Source organism: Nicotiana attenuata, unplaced genomic scaffold, assembly GCF_001879085.1.
Source record: "Nicotiana attenuata strain UT unplaced genomic scaffold, NIATTr2, whole genome shotgun sequence".
Taxonomy (NCBI): domain Eukaryota; kingdom Viridiplantae; phylum Streptophyta; class Magnoliopsida; order Solanales; family Solanaceae; genus Nicotiana; species Nicotiana attenuata.
In genome coordinates, this window is record NW_017670235.1 from 2,733,302 (window position 1) to 2,751,931 (window position 18,630).

At 36.6% G+C, this 18,630-nt stretch overlaps 2 protein-coding genes across 3 annotated transcripts; one reads left to right on the top strand and one right to left on the bottom strand.

Moving 5' to 3' along the window:
* The first annotated feature begins 5,595 nt into the window (after positions 1-5,595).
* On the top strand, positions 5,596-10,487 carry LOC109236368 (mediator of RNA polymerase II transcription subunit 28). 2 transcript variants are annotated; one of them, XM_019402542.1, is made up of 4 exons: positions 5,596-6,198; positions 7,995-8,232; positions 9,844-9,956; positions 10,075-10,487. In XM_019402542.1, exons 2-4 carry the CDS (start codon positions 8,058-8,060, stop codon positions 10,207-10,209), a joined length of 423 nt encoding a protein of 140 aa, XP_019258087.1. In that variant the 5' UTR covers positions 5,596-6,198; positions 7,995-8,057; the 3' UTR covers positions 10,210-10,487. The 2 variants fall into 2 exon arrangements, with proteins under 2 accessions (XP_019258087.1, XP_019258088.1); XM_019402543.1 differs by having other exon boundaries at positions 8,003-8,232.
* A 1,147-nt stretch (positions 10,488-11,634) lies between these two features.
* LOC109236369 (trihelix transcription factor GT-3b-like) lies at positions 11,635-17,820 on the bottom strand. The gene is made up of 2 exons (XM_019402544.1): positions 17,275-17,820; positions 11,635-12,664 (listed from the first exon to the last, which is right to left on the bottom strand). The coding sequence occupies exons 1-2, from the start codon at positions 17,623-17,625 to the stop codon at positions 12,035-12,037; spliced, it is 981 nt and encodes a 326-aa protein (XP_019258089.1). The 5' UTR covers positions 17,626-17,820; the 3' UTR covers positions 11,635-12,034.
* Between the last annotated feature and the right edge of the window lie 810 nt (positions 17,821-18,630).

Below are 18,630 nucleotides of genomic sequence, written 5' to 3' on the forward strand. Positions count from 1 at the left end.
AGTTTTTAGTTTCCTCCAGTTGTTAGTCTTTAGTTTTCTTAAGCTCCGGGGACCCGCCTAGAGAATAGGGCCAATTTTTGATTTTGTTAAGTTGATAGTCTTTAGTTTCCTTAATTTCAGGGGTCCCGCCTGGAGAATAGGGTCAGTTTTTTAATTCTCCTTAAGATGTTAGTATTAGTTTTTCTTAAGTTTAGGGGTCCAGCCTCGAGAATAGGGTCAATTTTTAGTCAAGTCAAGCTCCGTTTATAGTTATCCTCAAGCTCAATCTCAAATCTAGGAGACGCACTTCCTAATTTTAGGTTAAAGGTTTCACCCCTAGGAGACGCACTTCCTAGTCTGGGTCTTTCAAGTTATATTTTTATTTTAGGAGACGCGCTTCCTAAATTGAGATTTCACCCCTGGGAGACGCACCTCCTAGTTTGGGTATTTCAGGTTATATTTTTGTTTTAGGAAACGCACTTCCTGCATTGAGATTTTACCTCTAGGAGACGCACTTCCTAGTTTGGGTCATTTAAGTTCATTCCTAGGAGACGCACTTCCTAGTTTGATTCATTGAAGTTTCACCCCTAGGAGACGCACTTCCTAGTCGGGGTCTTTCAAGTTATGATTTGTTTTAGGAGACGCACTTCCTAAATTGAGACTTTACCCCTAGGAGATGCACTTCCTAGTTTGGGTCATTGATGCACTTCCTAGGTTGAGTCATTGAAGTTCTACCCCTAGGAGATGCACTTCCTAGTCTGGGTCTTTCAAGTTATATTTTGTTTTAGGAGACGCACTTCCTAAATTGAGATTTCACCCCTGGGAGACACACTTAGTTTGGGTCATTTAAGCTCAACCCTAGGAGACGCACTTCCTAGTTGGTTCATTCAAGTTTCACCCCTAGGAGATGCACTTCCTAGTCTGGGTTTTTCAGGATATACTTTTAGGAGATGCACTTCCTAAATTGAGATTTCACCCCTAGGAGACGCACTTCCTAATTTGGGTCATTTAAGTTTAGCCCTAGGAGATGCACTTCGTAGTTTGTTCATTCAAGTTTCACCCGTAGAAGACGCAATTCCTAATCTGGGTCATTCAGATTTTATTTTTAGTAGATGCATTTTCTAGTCAAATTTTCTTGGTTTTACTCACAGGAGACGCACATCTTAGTCGAGTTTTTAGTTTACTCTCATCATTGCATCTAACATAAGTGGTTTACAGTTTTGCTAACAACTCACAAATCTTTCGAGTGCAAACTGGGGCAAAAAATTTCATTTGTTTTGTTGTTTTTATTGCAGGCACCCACCTAGAGAACAAGGGAAGTCATTTCAGAATTCAATTCAAGTTAGAAGTAGCAGAAGCTCGCGGCAAGAATGCGAGTCAACGGTCCGAGATGATCAACAGAAGTAGTCTCAATCCAGAAAAAAAAGAAAAAGAAGTGAATCCAAATGCAGTAGCAGAAAAAAAATGTGAACTGCTCAAGACGTGGATGAAGTCACGAGCACGGCATGTCCCCTTTTGATCTGAAAAAGCCATGGAAGAGTGAATCAGCACCTGCAGCTACCAAGCATCAAGGTTCGAATCAAAGTCTGCATGAAGAACCGTTCAAGACTCAATCAAGCTTTAGAAGACTTATAGATAGGAATCTTGTAACTAATAGCCGACAAGTTTAGTTAGTCATTTTTATTTTTGATTTTGATGTAATAGCAGGGCTGCGGACCGGAACCTCGACGGAACGGCACCTCAATCGGCTCTCCACCTCGGTATACTCCATCACTGTTCCTATTTCTGAACTACACGTGGCCTGATTCCTTTATAGCCAATGATATGTAGGCAGCTCAGATACCAGGGCTCGGCCATATTCTCCTTTCTTTTAGCTTTTTGGTCTCTCTAAATAAGGGTCGGGTCAAAAAACCTGTCTCGTCGTTCTTTGTCTGAAAACTCTTCGTGTTTCCAGTCAAAGAGGGGCAGCTGTAGACATGTAATTTTTGACCCTCCCCGAGATTTTACATATTTTAGCATTTAAATATTTAGTTTAGATCAAAGATCGCTATTTTAACTAGCTTTGACTCTTTTACTTTATTTTATCACAAAAATAAAAATTAAAAAAAAAATAGTTTCATTAATGTTTTTGTAGTCATACTATTTTACTAGGATTTTTATTTTTATATAATCTTGAAAAAATACCAAAATAGTTTCATAATATTATATTATTTATTTTAATTAATTATAATTAGTTTATATTTTATATTAGAAATTTTATATCATTTTTAGAAGAAAGAGTATGAAATTTGAGGCTAGTTTTATTTGGTCTTAATTCAAGAGGTCCAAGAAATGGCCCAATTTTAAAGCCCAATACCCTTAAACCCATAAAAAAGGGAATTTTTACCTCCTATAGCAAAGGTTGATACCTTATTTATTTTAAATAAATACCCTTTTAAAAAATTATATTCCATAGCTACCTTTTGATTTTTGTAGCCAAATATTTATTTATGGTCAATTCCTACCCTTAAGCCATAAAATACGTTTTGTATTATTTTTCTCTCTCATTCTTTCAGATTTTTCTCCAACCTCCCTCTCTCAACGCCTGTCTTTCTCCATGAATACAACCATGATTCTCCACTGATTCATCTCCATTGTCGAACGAAATTTTCATTGTCAGTGGCCTGGGCCTCTAAATCAATGTCGAAATCAAACCCTAGAGAGAAAGATGGAGGTTCGAAATCTGCTATTGAAAGGTAAATTGGGGCTGACAATGAAAATTTAGCAGATTGTGCAATGGGCTTTGGTAAAGGGACCACCGTCGGCAAAGCCGGCCAATTCTACGTCGTCACCGACTCTTCCGACGACAGCAGCAACCCTAAGCCGAGAATCCTCCGTCACGCTGTCATTCAAAAGGAGCCATTGTAGATCATTTTTTCAAAAAGCATGACCATTAGATTACATCAGGAGTAATCTTTGATGTAATTACTCAAAGATTACGCAAATACAGAAAAGGGTTGCTGGAGTAATTACATCAACTACATAAGTAATTTTTGCAAAAAGCATGACCATTACTCACTGTCAGGTATTTTCGAAAGGAATTTTTTGGGTACATTGGGGCTGACAATGGAGGTTCGAAATCTGCTATCGACGAGACGATATTAGGATTATTCTTGAACAAAGACGATAGAGTTTGGGGCTGAGCAACTTGAAGAGTCTGTTACCTTTTTTCATTGTATTTCAATGTATCTCGTTGTATTCTACGTATTTCATCATATTCATTGTTTTTTTTCATTGTATTTCGATGTATCCCGATGTATTCTATGTATTTCATTTTATTCACTATCTCGCTATATGCCATGAATGTATTCATATATTTTTTTTAATTAATATAATTCATGTATTCAGATGTATTATATAATTTCTCTGAAGATTGCTATGTTTTTGGGGTATTTTTCGGTTGAGGATCTTTTTTATAACTTGAAATACAAAATTTGTGTGTTATAATTGAGTTTGTTGAGTTATATTAGGAGTCTATTATGTTAATTGATTCACTTTCCGTTAAAAACAGTGTAATCCCCTATTTCACGCCGTGAATACAGTCGAATACAATAATTTGTCCAGCTGTAATCCCATGTTTCACTCCATGAATACAGTCGAATCCACTAAAACAACCAGTCGTTCCCTCTTCTGAACACACCCTAAGCTAGGGGTGTGCGTCGGTCGGTACGGTACGGTACGGTATTTAGATATTTCGGTTCGGTATTTTCGGTATTCGGTTTCTTAAAATCTTATACCAATACCGTACCTAATTAAATTCGGTATGGTTCGGTTTTTCTCCTTTCGGTTTCGGTTTATTCGGTTTGAATACTAACGTGCATAGAGCTATAGACTTTAATATTCCTAATTAGAGTACTCAAAAATACAAAACTAAAAATGTTTGTTGACAATTTTTTTGTCCAAAACTAGAAAGTATCGACCCAAATAGAGAAAATTGTATATAAAAGCATATTTGATCATTAGAAATGTCTTGTTACTTGCTTTTAGAGTTAATTGATGAACTTAGAGAATAAAGGAAAGTAAAATTTTAGATTTTTTATATTTATGTTATAATTGATAATATGTGTTTTGTGTAATATAATATATATTTCGGTACGGTATCGGTATTTCGGTATTTTATTTTAAAATACCAAATACCATACCTAATACCAATATTTTAAAAACTTAAACCAAATATCATACCAAATACCAAAATACCGTATACCAAATACCAAAATTTTAGGTTTCGGTACGGTAATTCCGTAGAGAAATTTTCATAAAGCACTATCTTTTATTGGTAATTAGCTATCTATAGATACCATTTGCTATATTACGGATTGTAGATATGTTTTCTGTTGTTATAAGATGTATTAGATGTATTTAAGCTGTTATATTCATGAATACAATAGCAAAAATAGGCGTGAATCAGGGAAGTCCAGCTTATCAGTTGTTGTATTCGAGTGTATTCGATTGTATTTATGGCGTGAAACATGGGATTACAACTGGACAGATTATTGTATTTGAATGTATTCGACTATATTCACGGCGCAAAACAGGGGATTATTAAACGGAAAGTGAATCAATTAACATAATAGACTCCTAATATAACTCAACAAACTCAATTATAACACACAAAAATTGTATTTTCCAGTTATAAAAAAGATTCTTAACCGAAAAATACCCCAAAAAGATAGCAATCTTCAGAGAAATTATATAATACATCTGAATACATAAATTATATTGATTAAAAAAAAAATATAAACACATTCATGGCATATAGCGAGACAGTGAATACAATGAAATACATAGAATACAGCGGGATACATTGAAATAAAATGAAAAAAAAGACAGTGAATACAATGAAATACATGGAATACAACGACATACATTGAATTATAATAAAAAAAAAGATAATGAATATAATAAAATACATGAAAATAAACCGTGATACGTTGAAAATACATTGAAGTATATTAACAGAAAATCAAGTTGCTCAGACCCAAACTCTGTCGTCTTTATTGAAGAACAAACCCTAATTGTCGGCGAATCCGCCGTCGAGCAAAAACCCCTGTGTTGTGCGCGCCGATCGAAAAAAATAGTATATTCCTCAAAATAAATCCCACAATTCACATTATCAGAATCCAAACACTTAATTTCTTCTTTCTCTAATATTAACATACCTATAGCTTTCAAACAGCAACAAAGAAGAAAGGAGAAGAAAGAAAATAAGAAAAAGAGAAGAAGAAGGAAGTGGAAGTAGTGTCTGAAGTTTGCTCAAATCGGGTATATATTAAGAAAATTAAGCGAAAGCAACGTCCGATGGAATTGGGGAAATCAGGATCGGAGAGAACGTAGGTGATGTGGGTGAGAGGAATTTTGAGATTGAGCATCGTGTTTTCAGGGAATGGGGAAGAGAATGGCATGTAGAGAAAGAAAATAGTATAACTGAATAGCGTATTTAGTGGCTTAGGGGTAGGAATTAATTAAAATTAGATATTTTGCTATAAATATTAAAAGGTAGGTATAGAATATAATATTTTAAAATTATATTTATTTAAAATAAATAAGGTGTTAATATTTGGTATATGAGGTAAAAATTCCAGTTCCGTATTTACCAAATTACACACGGCCCTCTTCTTCTTCAACCCTTAATAGACCCAACTCCACCACCCTTACACCACCAAGCCGCCAGCAACTCCGTCCTCACCCCCCATCGCCGAAAACACACACACAGAGATAGAGGATGATACAGTGAGAAACGAACAGAGAGGACAGCCGAAAAACCACCCCTGGTTCTCCAAAAACCATCCGCCTCTCCCTCCGATGTCTACCACCAGAACCGCCGGAAAATCTGCTCCAATTGTCCCCTCTTTCATCTCTAGTGAAACGGGAAACTGAGGTTCGAGAAAAACCAGCCAATACCTCCATTAACACCGCACACAAACACCATGAACACCACATAAAATCGATTTTCTGCCGTCAAATCCCTCTTCGTCGATGAACTCAGTTTTCCCGGCGAAAATTCCGGTGGCATCAGTCATCTATTTCAGTCATCGTTGAAGATTCGAGGTTGATTGATTGGGGTGCTGTTCGAAGTTGTTTTGTTCGAGTTCCGTCTGTCTCCAATTTCGGCTTTAGTAGTTGGCTTACGTTGCTTGTGTAATTGCTGAAAATTTCAGTTAATTGAAGCTTTAATTTCAGGTCTGTTTTTCTTTCTTTCCTTTTTACTTGCTTTGATATTGAAGTTCAATGTGACTGAGTGCCCTGTTTGCTTGGTTTCAACGTGCTCTATCGGATTCCAATCTGATTTGTGGTTGCATAGATCTCTTGGAGTATTCTTGGCGTCACCTTTAGGCTTAGACCTGCTTCGAACATGTTTAATTCAGTTTGGTTATTGTATGAAGGATTAGTGATGTGCTCGTCATGATTCTCACGAATATCCCTGTTTGTTTGGTTGATTTTGAGCTTAAAATGTAGTCGTAGTGTAATAATAAGTAATTCGATGATCGTTTAATGTTGAAAGAGGATTCTGTAACTACGGATGTGAACAATGACAGAATAGATAATTCAGAGGTAGTTGATTCGCATTTGAGAGGAAGTGATAATTCAAGTTCAAATCTTTTGTTCGATTTAGCCGAGTTGGTGATAAAAGTTGTTGGCTTTCAAGTGAATATGTTAGTCTTGTTACTATGCTGATTAAGGATCACATTTTGATGGTTTCTTCTTTTCTGTTAAAACATGCCAATAGTTTAGTTGAAGTCTAAGGACAATATGAATTCATGCTAACTCCACGATCGATTGATTTGTTTCTACATTGATCAACATTCCATGACTAGAGTTTTGGCATTCTTTGTAAGGATTGTGTTTCCCGGTTAACTTAGAAGGATGTCAGGAAACGAAATGAATCAGAAGTAGGAGCTCTCATTTAGTTTTGTTTCATTTGTTTATGTTATTACTTAACCGCTAGGAATATGCTTAGGCCGACCACACGTGGGTAGGTAAACTTTTAGGCGCGTAAATGAATCATCGTGACTATGGGTATGGTTCCCGTGTCATAGTCATGATACGTAATCCCCAATTCGAATGTGCGTTTCACGCGACTCGACCACAACTTCTAATAATAATAAAAATAAACATGTTGTAAATCGCGGGTGCATTTCATATGACGCGGTTTGCAATGTGTACCAAAACGACAAGTGTACGACAATCATGACTTGTTCCAGAAAATAATTTTAGAAATAATTAAAAAGCGGTTTTAAAAAGGTTAAAAATGCACAATAGGTTCTAAATATGTAATTAATCAGATAATTAGGCCAATCATTAATAGTTGGGCGACCGTGCTAAAACCACGGAACCCGGGAATGCCTAATACCTTCTCCCGGGTTAACAGAATTCCTTACCCCGCATTTCTATGTTTCGCGGACTGTAAAACAGAGTCAAACTTACTCGATTCAGGATTTTAAACCGGTGACTTGGAACACCATAAATTATCCCAAGCGGCGACTCTGAATTTGAATATAAATAATTCCGTTTCGATTATTGTCACTTAAATTGGAAAAAATCCCTATCCCTCTCGAGAAAAAGGAGGTGTGACATTGTTGTTAGATATCTCGTCTATATGTATCTTCTTTTCCCCTGGCCTCCCGTGTGTTAGAGATCGAAAAGGTCAAATCTTGACTGATTCTGTCAATATATGATTGAATTGCGAAAACTTTTGAATATGTATCCTACGTCTAAACCGAATTCTTTTTAGTTAAAGAATCTCTTTGTAGTTGCTTTGGAACAACTACTTATATGCATACCTTTTTCTAGTTGATCCACACCACCCTCTATTCTCGTAAGACAATACACACTTGCTAACAACCCGCTAAATGCACTACTACATCATAGGCACAACAAGAATTACTTTTTCGTTGCTTGAGCAGAACAGAGGCTTTCTTTGATTTTTTTTAAGTCAGTTTTCAAGCATGTTTCATCCAGTTATTTTTATTCTTAAGGGCTATAGCATCTCCAACTGGTCTTTGAAGTAAGGGTTGCCATTCTGCATTTGCTCGAGGTACATGGCTGACAGACATCATGTTGATCAACAGCACAATACTGAACCACAGATAAATTCTCATACGCCAAAGGACGACATGATCGCCTGTGTGATAGCATTAGAAGCTGCATTACTACCGTGTTTGCCTGCACGAGAACTCCAGGCAATAGACCGTTCAGCCCATCCATATCATCAGAGTGAGTAATTTCAGGCCTATAGCTGTATGTGCAATCCTTACCAATTTTCTTGAATTAGTGCAAATCTTGTGTCTCTAGCATTGTGAGATGAGTCTTTTGAAGGATAAGCTTAGTGATAAATCAGAAGAAAGCAATAAAACTGAAATAGTCACTTATATCCTATGTATGCTAACTTCTGTCTTGCTTTATAATCTCTTCTCTGAGTGTTATTTTTGAAGCTCTATGTCATCCTTAATTAATGTTCAGAGAAGCTCAATCTCTCATGAATGCTTGTGTTTGAGACGTGAGGTTTTGGCGTTTTGTTGAATTGTTAATTCGTACACCAGTAAAGTTCCACAACTGAAATATGAATACAAGTAAACTATCTTTTTCAGCACAGGGGTATTCGGGCTAGCTTGCTTGCGCCTCAACTTATTCACCTAGCCCTTGGTACCTCCCCCACTAGCACAAGTATCGGATAATTCTGTCCACCACAGTTTGGCCAAATAGAAGAAATCACCTAGCAATTCTTAGTTCTGTTGAGATTTGAACCGTCGTCAGTTCCTACTTCACAGATCATCCGGGTGGAATATGAATCCAACTAGACTACTGTTTTGTTTTGTTTTTTTTAATAAATGATTTGTACAAATAGGAAGAAATTATCTAGAACTTTTTGCCTTTGTTGAGATTTGAACCCTGACTTTCATGGTTCATTCTAGCTTCATCGACCACTAGCCACACCCTTGGATGCAACATGAATCCAACTACTATTATTATGTTGCTATAATTTGTTTTTCCATTTGTGCAAGTTTTTGAAGATTTCCATGAATATGCAGAACCCACATGAAAGATCGTACTTGAGCATTAAAATAGTAAATAATAATAAAGGACAGTTCCAAGATCTTACTTGGGTTTGGAGCTTTAAAGCTTTCTGGTGATTATATAGGGGTCAGTGACAGTTATTTGAGGGGAGGAGTATTTTAGTGAAGAAAGTCAAATTGCCATAAGCGATTTAATCATATAGTAAGGCGGGATGGCCAGAGCTCTAAAAACAAATTGCTTTTATCGTTTTCGATCTATTGTAAAGTCTATCATGTATGCTCTATGTGATTTAATGCACTAGTCATCAATAGTTCTTTTTCTTTGGATGAGTAGATGATTACAACTAGTCATCAATTGTTTCAGGCTCTTCAGAGATTAGCTTGAATGAACCAAATATTGCACATTTTGGTCAAAAGTCAGCATAGGGTATACTGAACTGGACAATTTATCCAGGCTTCTCTCTTCATTGCTGAAGCAAAATTATATGTCCTCTGATTCAAGATTCCTTTATGTATTTAAAAATATGAGTACCCAACTACTGGTAACAACATCACAGCTAAGTTTTCTTAGCATTGCATTTTCTTTGGGATGAGTGGAAAAATTAACCGCATCTAATGCTCTTTTTCAGAATTTTCTAGAAACAGCAACATTGAAATAAAGCTGTATTGCCTTGTTTTGTATCTTTTCCTTTTTTGTCTTAGTGTCTTTTTAAAATTTACAGTGTAGCTGCTGGGCTTATTAGCTGTGGAATTCATTGATTTGTTTTTTCTCTTTTGGCTGATCGAGGTTGAAATTTTTTTCATTACCTAGTCGATGTAGAGAGACATGCCAGAGATTTCATGGAGGCTGCCAAGAAACTTCAACTTCATTTGATCGGGTTGCAACGCGAAGATCTGCCTACAAGGCCAGAGATGCTTAGGAAGGTAATTTGTTGGTAATATTATGATTGATATCGTAGTACCTACGGACTCCTTGCGGTTACCTCCCCTTTCTACTTTTGTTAATGGATTATTACGGATTCTAATTAATTTCTACGTGCAGGAGATTGAAAAGATGGAAGAAGAGTTGAAAACGAAGACTGAACTCATAGCTAAGCAGGAGAGACTGATCCAAGGCTGGAGGGAAGAGTTGAAGGACCAACTGGATAAACACATCATGGAGTTAGAAAGGGTGTAGCAGTACAGTGATGGAAACCAACACATAACTTTTGTTTTATTTGTGATTCAATTTGGATACTGAGTTGGAATGGCAAGTCATTGTTTAATGTCTACTTTAGTTATTATTTTTCTTAATTTTGGTGGTGTCCGGACTAGTTTGTATGCACGTTGACTATTCTATGTACCTCCTATATGTCATCATGTATCGACTAACTCAGCATCTTCTGTGATTGATGCAGTAAGTTTAGCTGCTTGCGAATTTAAATGATTTTTTGTAACAAAAAAATAGTTTATTGAGGTTGGTGCAATAAAATGAAATTGAGTGATCATTCTTGAAAACATACCTTTACTTTTCAATGTGAATTCAGGACAACTGTTACCCCTTGACAAAGGTCCTCGACAGGTGTGGGTTGTGGCAAGGATTTTCATGATGGACTTGGCAACAACCTTAAAATTGGGACAATATCATGACGGGCAGCTCGGCATGACGGATTATGCGGGGTTGACAAACGCACCTTGAACGGAAGCAAAGCGCATTTTACTTGGATGTGCGGGTTGGCTAAACAATGGCAAGGCAAAGCCATGTCAAGCAGGGGCTAAGACATGGCAAGACAAGGCAAGGCAGTGCGGGACAAGCAATAACAATTGATGCGGGCAGATTTGATCAAGTTGAGGGCGGCTTGACAAAGCGGGCAGCTGTGGCAATGAGCGTGTGCGACCAAGTCAGTGGGCGGTGAGCTATGATCATGGCATTGGGGCGGAGCAATGTCAAAGGGCGAGGCTGGGCGCAATGCCAACCTTGGGCGTGCAGGAATTGGCCAAATCAAACACATGCAGTGCACATGATGGAGCGGTTGAGCGGTTACAACTGCCCATTTCAAGCATTGTTGATCATGGGCACATTTTTAGATCATGGCTGACTTCGTGACTTAGTGCTACACGTTTTTAACATGTTCTCCCATCAGTTGGGGCTTGTAAACTTACTTGTCTAAATCCTGCCAAGCGTAATTGGGCAACAGCACTATAAATATGTGCATAAGCTGTCCCAAATGGGCAGAACTTAGCTTTTGTGTATTTTGTTAAGTCAAAATCGTCTAAGTCATTTCCTAAGGGTGGGAAAATCGTTTTGGACAGGGAATTACGGAATTCTTTGTCTTGGCCAAAGGGTTGGCTATTGTGTTCTTGTATTCACATATTAATACGAGTTGGGAAGAAATTCCTGTATATCGTGTGTGCCTTTATTTACTATTTTTGCTGCCTAAATCTTTCTAAGTTTAAAACATCCCTAAAATAAAACTAAGTGTTGGAAAGGCTGAAGTCAAGGCTGGGCTTAACTGCCGCACGGAGGTGAACCTCGGGCAGAATTCGAGTGACATTAATCACCCCTGTGACAACAACCATATTGGGCTAGGAAAATGCAGCTTTCAATACATAACTAACAAAAAAACATAATTCTACTCCATATTTGAAATCTTGAAAACATAGCATTGTAAAATGCTTAGATTCCAATACTATGAGTGCTTTACAGTACACCATATAATTTGATCAAATTAAAAACAATTCATTCTTCTCTCAAAGCCAACCCTTTTATCCACACCCAATTCAGCTCAATTAATTAACCCCTCCTGTAAATATTTACAAGAAAGAGAGCATGAACATGTATCAGGAAACCTGCATATCCATTTGAGAATTGCGATTCTCCGCGTTGGTAATTCCTACTTCTATCTAAGCCAAAGTCTTAATTCTTCAAATATTTTGCAACCTACCTAATTCTTCTACTATAAACCAGCAAACATAAAATTCCTCATTGTATCTAATATATAACATGAGCAAACTGAATCATCTCAAGGATGATTTTCACCAATGAGTTTGTTCAAAAGCCTCGTCAACAGGGCATCCCTCTTTTCAGCTCGGCTCTCCTCTCTCATTCTCCTTTGCTCCTCTCTCTCCCTCCAAGCCTGTTCAATCATCATCCTATCCCTTTCGAGCTTCTCCATTGACGACCGCCATTCCTGCTCAAATACTTCTCTTTCACGAGCACGCTTCTCCATTGTCTCTCTCCATTGCATCTCAATCCTCAGTTGCTGCTGAAAGAAATCTTTAAGCATTTCTTGAATATTTTCAACAGTTCTACCACTGTTGTTAGTACTTCCTAAGCTGGGTTGTCTTGAAGGTTTCTCTGCGATGTTTGCTCTTGGTCGCTTTACTTTTTCAATTTTCTTTTTGGGAGCAACATTGCTTTTTGCTAATTTTACTTCATCACTCTCATAGGCATAACCTTCTGCATCTTCTGAGACTTCCTCTGAAGATTGATCTCTAATTGTTCTCCGAGGCCTCTTCCTTGCCTGTTGGGAACCAGCCTCAGATTCAAACTGTAGTTGATTTAGGTTATTTGTGCTTGCTGTAAAAAGTGCATGCAACTCATCAAAATATGGAAATTGTCCGTCATTATCCGGATCAGATGATTCCTTGCCCTGTGAAGGTTTAAAGCTTCCATTAAAACAAAATCTAAAGGAAATATGCAAGTTTCTCCGGAGCAAATTCAAGACATAAGAAGGGTAACTTTTTTTTTTTTTGATGAAGAAGTGTAACTTTCTCTCTTTCATCTTTTGCAGCTTTTCAGTTCATTAGATAATGAGATAATCTGGTAGGTAAGATGCACCAGGAAAGCTCTTGTTACACCTAAAGAGACTCCTGGATAGTTGAATTTCAATAGTTAATGAATCTATAAACACAAAGTGACATGTTATAAAGCTGTGAAGGCGCTATATATTTTGGACCTGTACTAATACGAGTGAACTACATACATGACCAAGCGCCACGTTTTCTCTGTGACTTATGAAAACCATGGATAGATTTATGGCAGACACAGAAAGTTAAGAAGTATCTTGCAGCGAAAACCGAATATGATGATAGTGGATCTTAGCGATAACCTGACTTAGAAGAAAGCAGCAAACAAATGATAAAGCAGTAAGAAGAGGCCTTCAAGATTCAAGCAGGCCCTTAAGCAAAAACAACTTCATAGTCCATATATAGGTTTTTATTCTGGCTCACTATTTTTAATAATATTTCACCAACTTATATGTTGACCTGTGGAAATAGAAATCTAATAACTTGCTCTGCAAATTCAGCCAAAGACACAATCATCTCTCTCCCCGGGGAGGGTAAAGATATTATAACAGCAAACAACTACATCAAAGTTCTCCTCATGCATTTCCATTTTTTAAGAGAATGAGCTTCTAGTAAGCATGAAACTAGTCAAATTGTCTATCTTCTACTCCTATTCAATCCTTCATTGCCCTATAGTAGAGAATACACACTGGTATGATCGTCCTTCTAAGAAGACATCCAATAGTCCCACAGAAGGCTTTACTCCTTCATACTTGACTTTCATTTTCTTCGGTTCAATCAACTTGCCAAAAATGTTTCTAAATATTACTTGGGAAATAGTAAGAATGATTTGTTTCTAGGAGTTGCAAAGTGTTATCACTGAGTACAAGTGTTGGGGAATATCAGTCTGCTTCTTATTCCAAAAACAAAAAGAACTTTTCATTCTTCCTCCTAAGAAAAGGAGAGAAAAGGACGGGCTGGGAAAGGGGTGTAGCTGATATCTACACACAAGGCATAGCTCATGCTCTTGATTAGTAAAGGATCCCAGGGAACGAACCTTGGCTAACGGAAGGTAGATAAATTTATCCTAGTGGGATCTCATGCAATACACCTCAGCCCAAGAAGAACGGAAGTAAATAAGGTTGATAATTCCTTTGTTTGGTCCTTCTCAAAAAAATAATTCCTTTGTTTGGTTTAAAATTAAAGAGTGAAAAAACACTACCCCTTTGCATTAGCATTCTCAATGCCTCCAAAGTTGGAAAGGAGCAAGTAAATATTTTCTACTATCCTTCCAACTTTATGGAACAACTTGAATGGTAATATAAATATTTTGCTGGAGAAGCAAATCACTAAGCCCTCCCCCGCTTTGAACAAAAGAAGGTGCAAATCTAACTTTAGTAGTATGAAAAGGAAAGTAGACGAGAATAAAAGCCCATTCTGACAACATATCATCATTAATCTAAGAGCCCGTTTGGTTTAGCCGATTGAAAGTAGTTGATAAGCATTAAGTGCGAAAGAGTACTTTTTTGTGTTGAAACTGATTTTATAAATTAGTAGTAATTACGTGCTTAGGTAGAAGTGATAAAATTGAAAATAAGCAGCTCATGTGTTTGCGTAGAAAATGCTGATAAGCAATTTTTCTCTTAAAATGTCTAATAAGTCCTTAATGTTATTTACAAAAATTATAAATTATAAAGTATCTATAGAAGGAGAAGAACAGACAGACAAATATAGATAAGCAGCTCATGTGTTTGGTTAGAAAATGCTGATAAGCAATTTTTCTCTTAAAATGTCTAATAAGTCCTTAATGTTATTTACAAAAATTATAAATTATAAAGTATCTATAGAAGGAGAAGAACAGACGACAAATATAGAGTTGAGAGGGAGTTGGGAGTTCTATTTTGGGAAGAGTAATTTGAGAATTAAGAAAAAAATATTAGGGCTAAAATAGGAAAATACTTGGTCAAAGTAAATGGCTATAAGCCGAAAAGTTATAAGTTGAGAGTGGCCAACTTATGGCTATTGGATGATTTTGGCTTATAAGCACTTGCACTTTAGGTGCTTACCAAACGCGCAGATAAGTTAAAAAGTGCTTACAAGCTAATTTGACTAACTTATAAGCTTACCAAAACACCCTCTAGAGCAAGTGTCTCCTATTTGATTGTACATCAAAGTGAACCATGAAGTTTGCTCTGTCCTGATACTTTATTTACTTAGCAACAGCGCCAACCTTGACTACCAGCTAGAAACAAATGAGATTTTCCTTTGGAAAAAGTGTTTCACTGAATAACTCCTCTTTTCCCCAAAAGTCCAACACCCCTTCTCCTCTCCAAAAAAGCAGTCTTGACACAAGATTTCAGATCTTATTGCAAATTCAGAGTCAATTACAGGAATACATCACTGACACTCACTTATCCTTCCACAGTATGCTACTCCAGGTGACATCTAAGAAAATTTCCATCAGAATCGGAATGTGCACATATGATAGGCAAATTTATTTGTTAAAGCATCTCTCAATTTGTTATATCCTCCAACGGAAACCTTCAATAACAAATCTTCACACGTGACATGTAACAAATACTGGTCCACAAATTCCAATTCTGGATCTAGTAAAAACCAGCAACCGTCCAAACAATCCACCCAAAGGCCAAAACCAAACACAACCAAGAATGAATTGTTTCTAACAATCACATTATATCTCCCAGATGAAATAGGGAGATATAATCTGGGAAGCTATCTGCAGCTACCCCTTAAAAAATGTTCAATATCAAGAAATCAACAACTCTAGATATCTAAAAGATAAAAGTACATTCACCTCAATTTATATGCCACACTTCTCATTTTGAAATGTCCCAATATATTTGACACCATTCTATTTATGCAACTTTCTAAACTTTCAACAATTTGATTTATTATACTTTGATGTCATGTTATCTCTCAATTTACCTTTTCAGTTATTCTATATTTTTCTACTACTACTAATACAACATATAATTTGAATTAACGTCCAATATCTCGTGCCTTGTAAATATAATTTATTTATAAAATGGGTAAGGGGAAGTAATAATTTATTCAGCATTAGTAACTTCATTTTCAATATCTTTTTTAAAATTGGTGCGATCTGGCCAAGTTGCGCGCATCTTGGCTATTCCACTGGGTACCTTTTACCTCTCACTAGCATAGATACGGGGTAGGTCTGTCCACCAAGGCTTAGGCAGATAGGAAGAAAATAACCTAATAGTTTTTTCCTCCACTGGCATTTGAACCCGAAACCTAATGGTTCTCCTCCCAGTTCAATTTCTCACTTCTCAAATACAAGTTCAAAGCCAACATAAATCCAAAGCAGATAACTGGCAGTAAAAATGTGAGGACTACAGATTACTCTAAAATTTTGTTATTAATTGAATGAAGTTATCATAGTTGCCAGAATACACATACATGAACCCAAGCAGAAAATATCACCTTGTTAACTAGCTCAATTACAATCCAATAATTTAGATTATTTTACTGCTAAAGGACCATTTTATCAGTATCAGTCAATCAAAAAGGACGAACAAAACAGGAATTTTTAACTGCATTTGCACATATTAGATACTCCCTCTATCCTAATTTGTTTACACCAATACTACCTTCTTCTCTTTTCAACAATAGTAGTGGTCAGTCCAGCTTATGCGCAAGTCAACTATTCCATGGGGTACCTGCATCCTCCTATTCGTAAACGTATTGGATAAATCTGCCACCCAATAAGGCTAAGGCAAATGGTAAAGATCATCTAGATTTCTTGCGGGATTAAAACTCTAGTCTCTCATGGTCTTCATTTCAACTCCATCCATCACTAAACCAATTGAACGCTTTTTGGTACTATTACTAATTGGGAGTGAAACAGTTCTCTTAAGTTAGGACCATGTTAAACATTCTTTAGATTCTTCTAACTATAAAATTTGTACTTTATAGTAATTTTGCTTAGTCTCATAAAGTTTTTTTTTTATAAAAGAAATTAGAAAATGTCTAAATTCACACCCAAAATTGTATATATTCACTTCATACTCCAAAACCCGCTCTCTACCTTCACTGGGTTGGGGGTAGGCTGCGTACACTACCCCAAACCCTACTTGTGGGATTATACTAGGCCTGTTGTTGTCGTTGTTGTACTCCAAAACCCGTCATTTCTTTTCGGGGCAGATAAAATAATGCCAAGAACTATCATAGTCATAAGACATGTACTCCTTACATTTTTTCAGTTTATGTGATACTATTTCTTTATTAGTCCGTTTTAAAAAAATGAGACATTTCTATTTTTGGAAACAATTAACTTTACACATCCCATTTTTATCCTTTATGACAAATTTTTATAGTTACACAAATGTATGTGTTCAAAACAACAAGTTTCAAAATCTTTCATTTCATTCTTAAGCTCTGCACCAATTCAAACTATGTCACATAAATTGGAACGGAAGGAGGATATATATATTACCTTGTAACTATTGACCAAATTCTTCCACTTGGATTTACACTGTTCAGCACTTCTCCTATACCCTCTCTCCTTCATCTTAGCAGCTACCATCTCCCATAGATTCTTCCAATTACTTCGCTTCGCCGAAGAAAACTCCCTCTCAAGCTCACCCCTAATAGCTATGAAATCCCTAGTTTCCTGATTACTCCACGGCGGAACACGCTCGTCCCTCTTAGGAAACTCATCGTCTCCGGCGACGGCGGCGGTAGTGGTGGAGATTGAGGCGCCGGGAAGGAGGTGGAGGGGGAGATTAGGAAACATCAAACGTTGGGGAAATGGTCCGAGGTTTTCATTGTCTCCTCCACCAAACATTTTTTTGGGTCTTTTTTTTCTTTGTAAATTTTTGGAGGGGAAAGAGCAAGGGTTTGGTAACTTTGATTTATTTAAGTAGAAAAAAGGGACCAAAAAGAGAGTTTTGGGGTCAAAATTAGAAGAATACTTTGTTTTTAAAAGTCATATTTTTGACATTTTCTTGATAGACAAGTAAAGAATAATGGTGGTTTTTGAAAGGCTAAGTGTGCACACTCTAATTATTTATTTTATAGTCATATATTTATTACCTCCCACCTACACAAGTACTTTGTTTTGTGCACACGCACTTATTTGTAGAGAACACCACAATAATAATTGAGCAAAACTTATTTGTAGCCACTCGATCAGAACTTATATCAATCGGTAGCCACAAAATGACCTTATACAAGTTATAGCCTAAAAATAATAATAAAGGCTATTTTTGTTTCCTGCTCCTCTGGTCCCTCGCCGCAAATTACTGAAAATCCAAAGTAAAGTCCATTTTCTATTGTGGTGTCAAGAAATTTTTATTTCTCACTTGAAAACTTTCTGAATTGCCGTTTCATCACTTCAGAAAGTTTGAATTGTCAATCTTCTACTTAAACTCTGTTGGCAAACGTGGAGATTCAATTGGCTGTTCATTTTTTTTTCTCTTTTTCTCTCTATCTTGACATTTACTTTGTTTTTCATCCAACATAGATTCAATCTTTTTCTCTTTTTCTCTCTATCTTGACATTTACTCTGTTTTTCATCCAACATAGGTTTAATCTTTTTTTCTCTCTCTCTCTCTTTTCTCTATCTTCCAATTTACTGTGTTTTTTCATCCAAAAATGTTTCAACTGCATTCCCAATTTTCTTACTCGCCATCCTTCTCCTCACCTTCTTCTTTTGGGTCAATTATATGCAACTTTTTTACCTTGCATTTTCGTAAGAATCTATTTTCACAGTTAACATTGTAACTTCTTAATCACCTGGCACCAGTTATACCAATGCCCCATGGTGTAAAGTAGCCTTTGCACAAGAAAA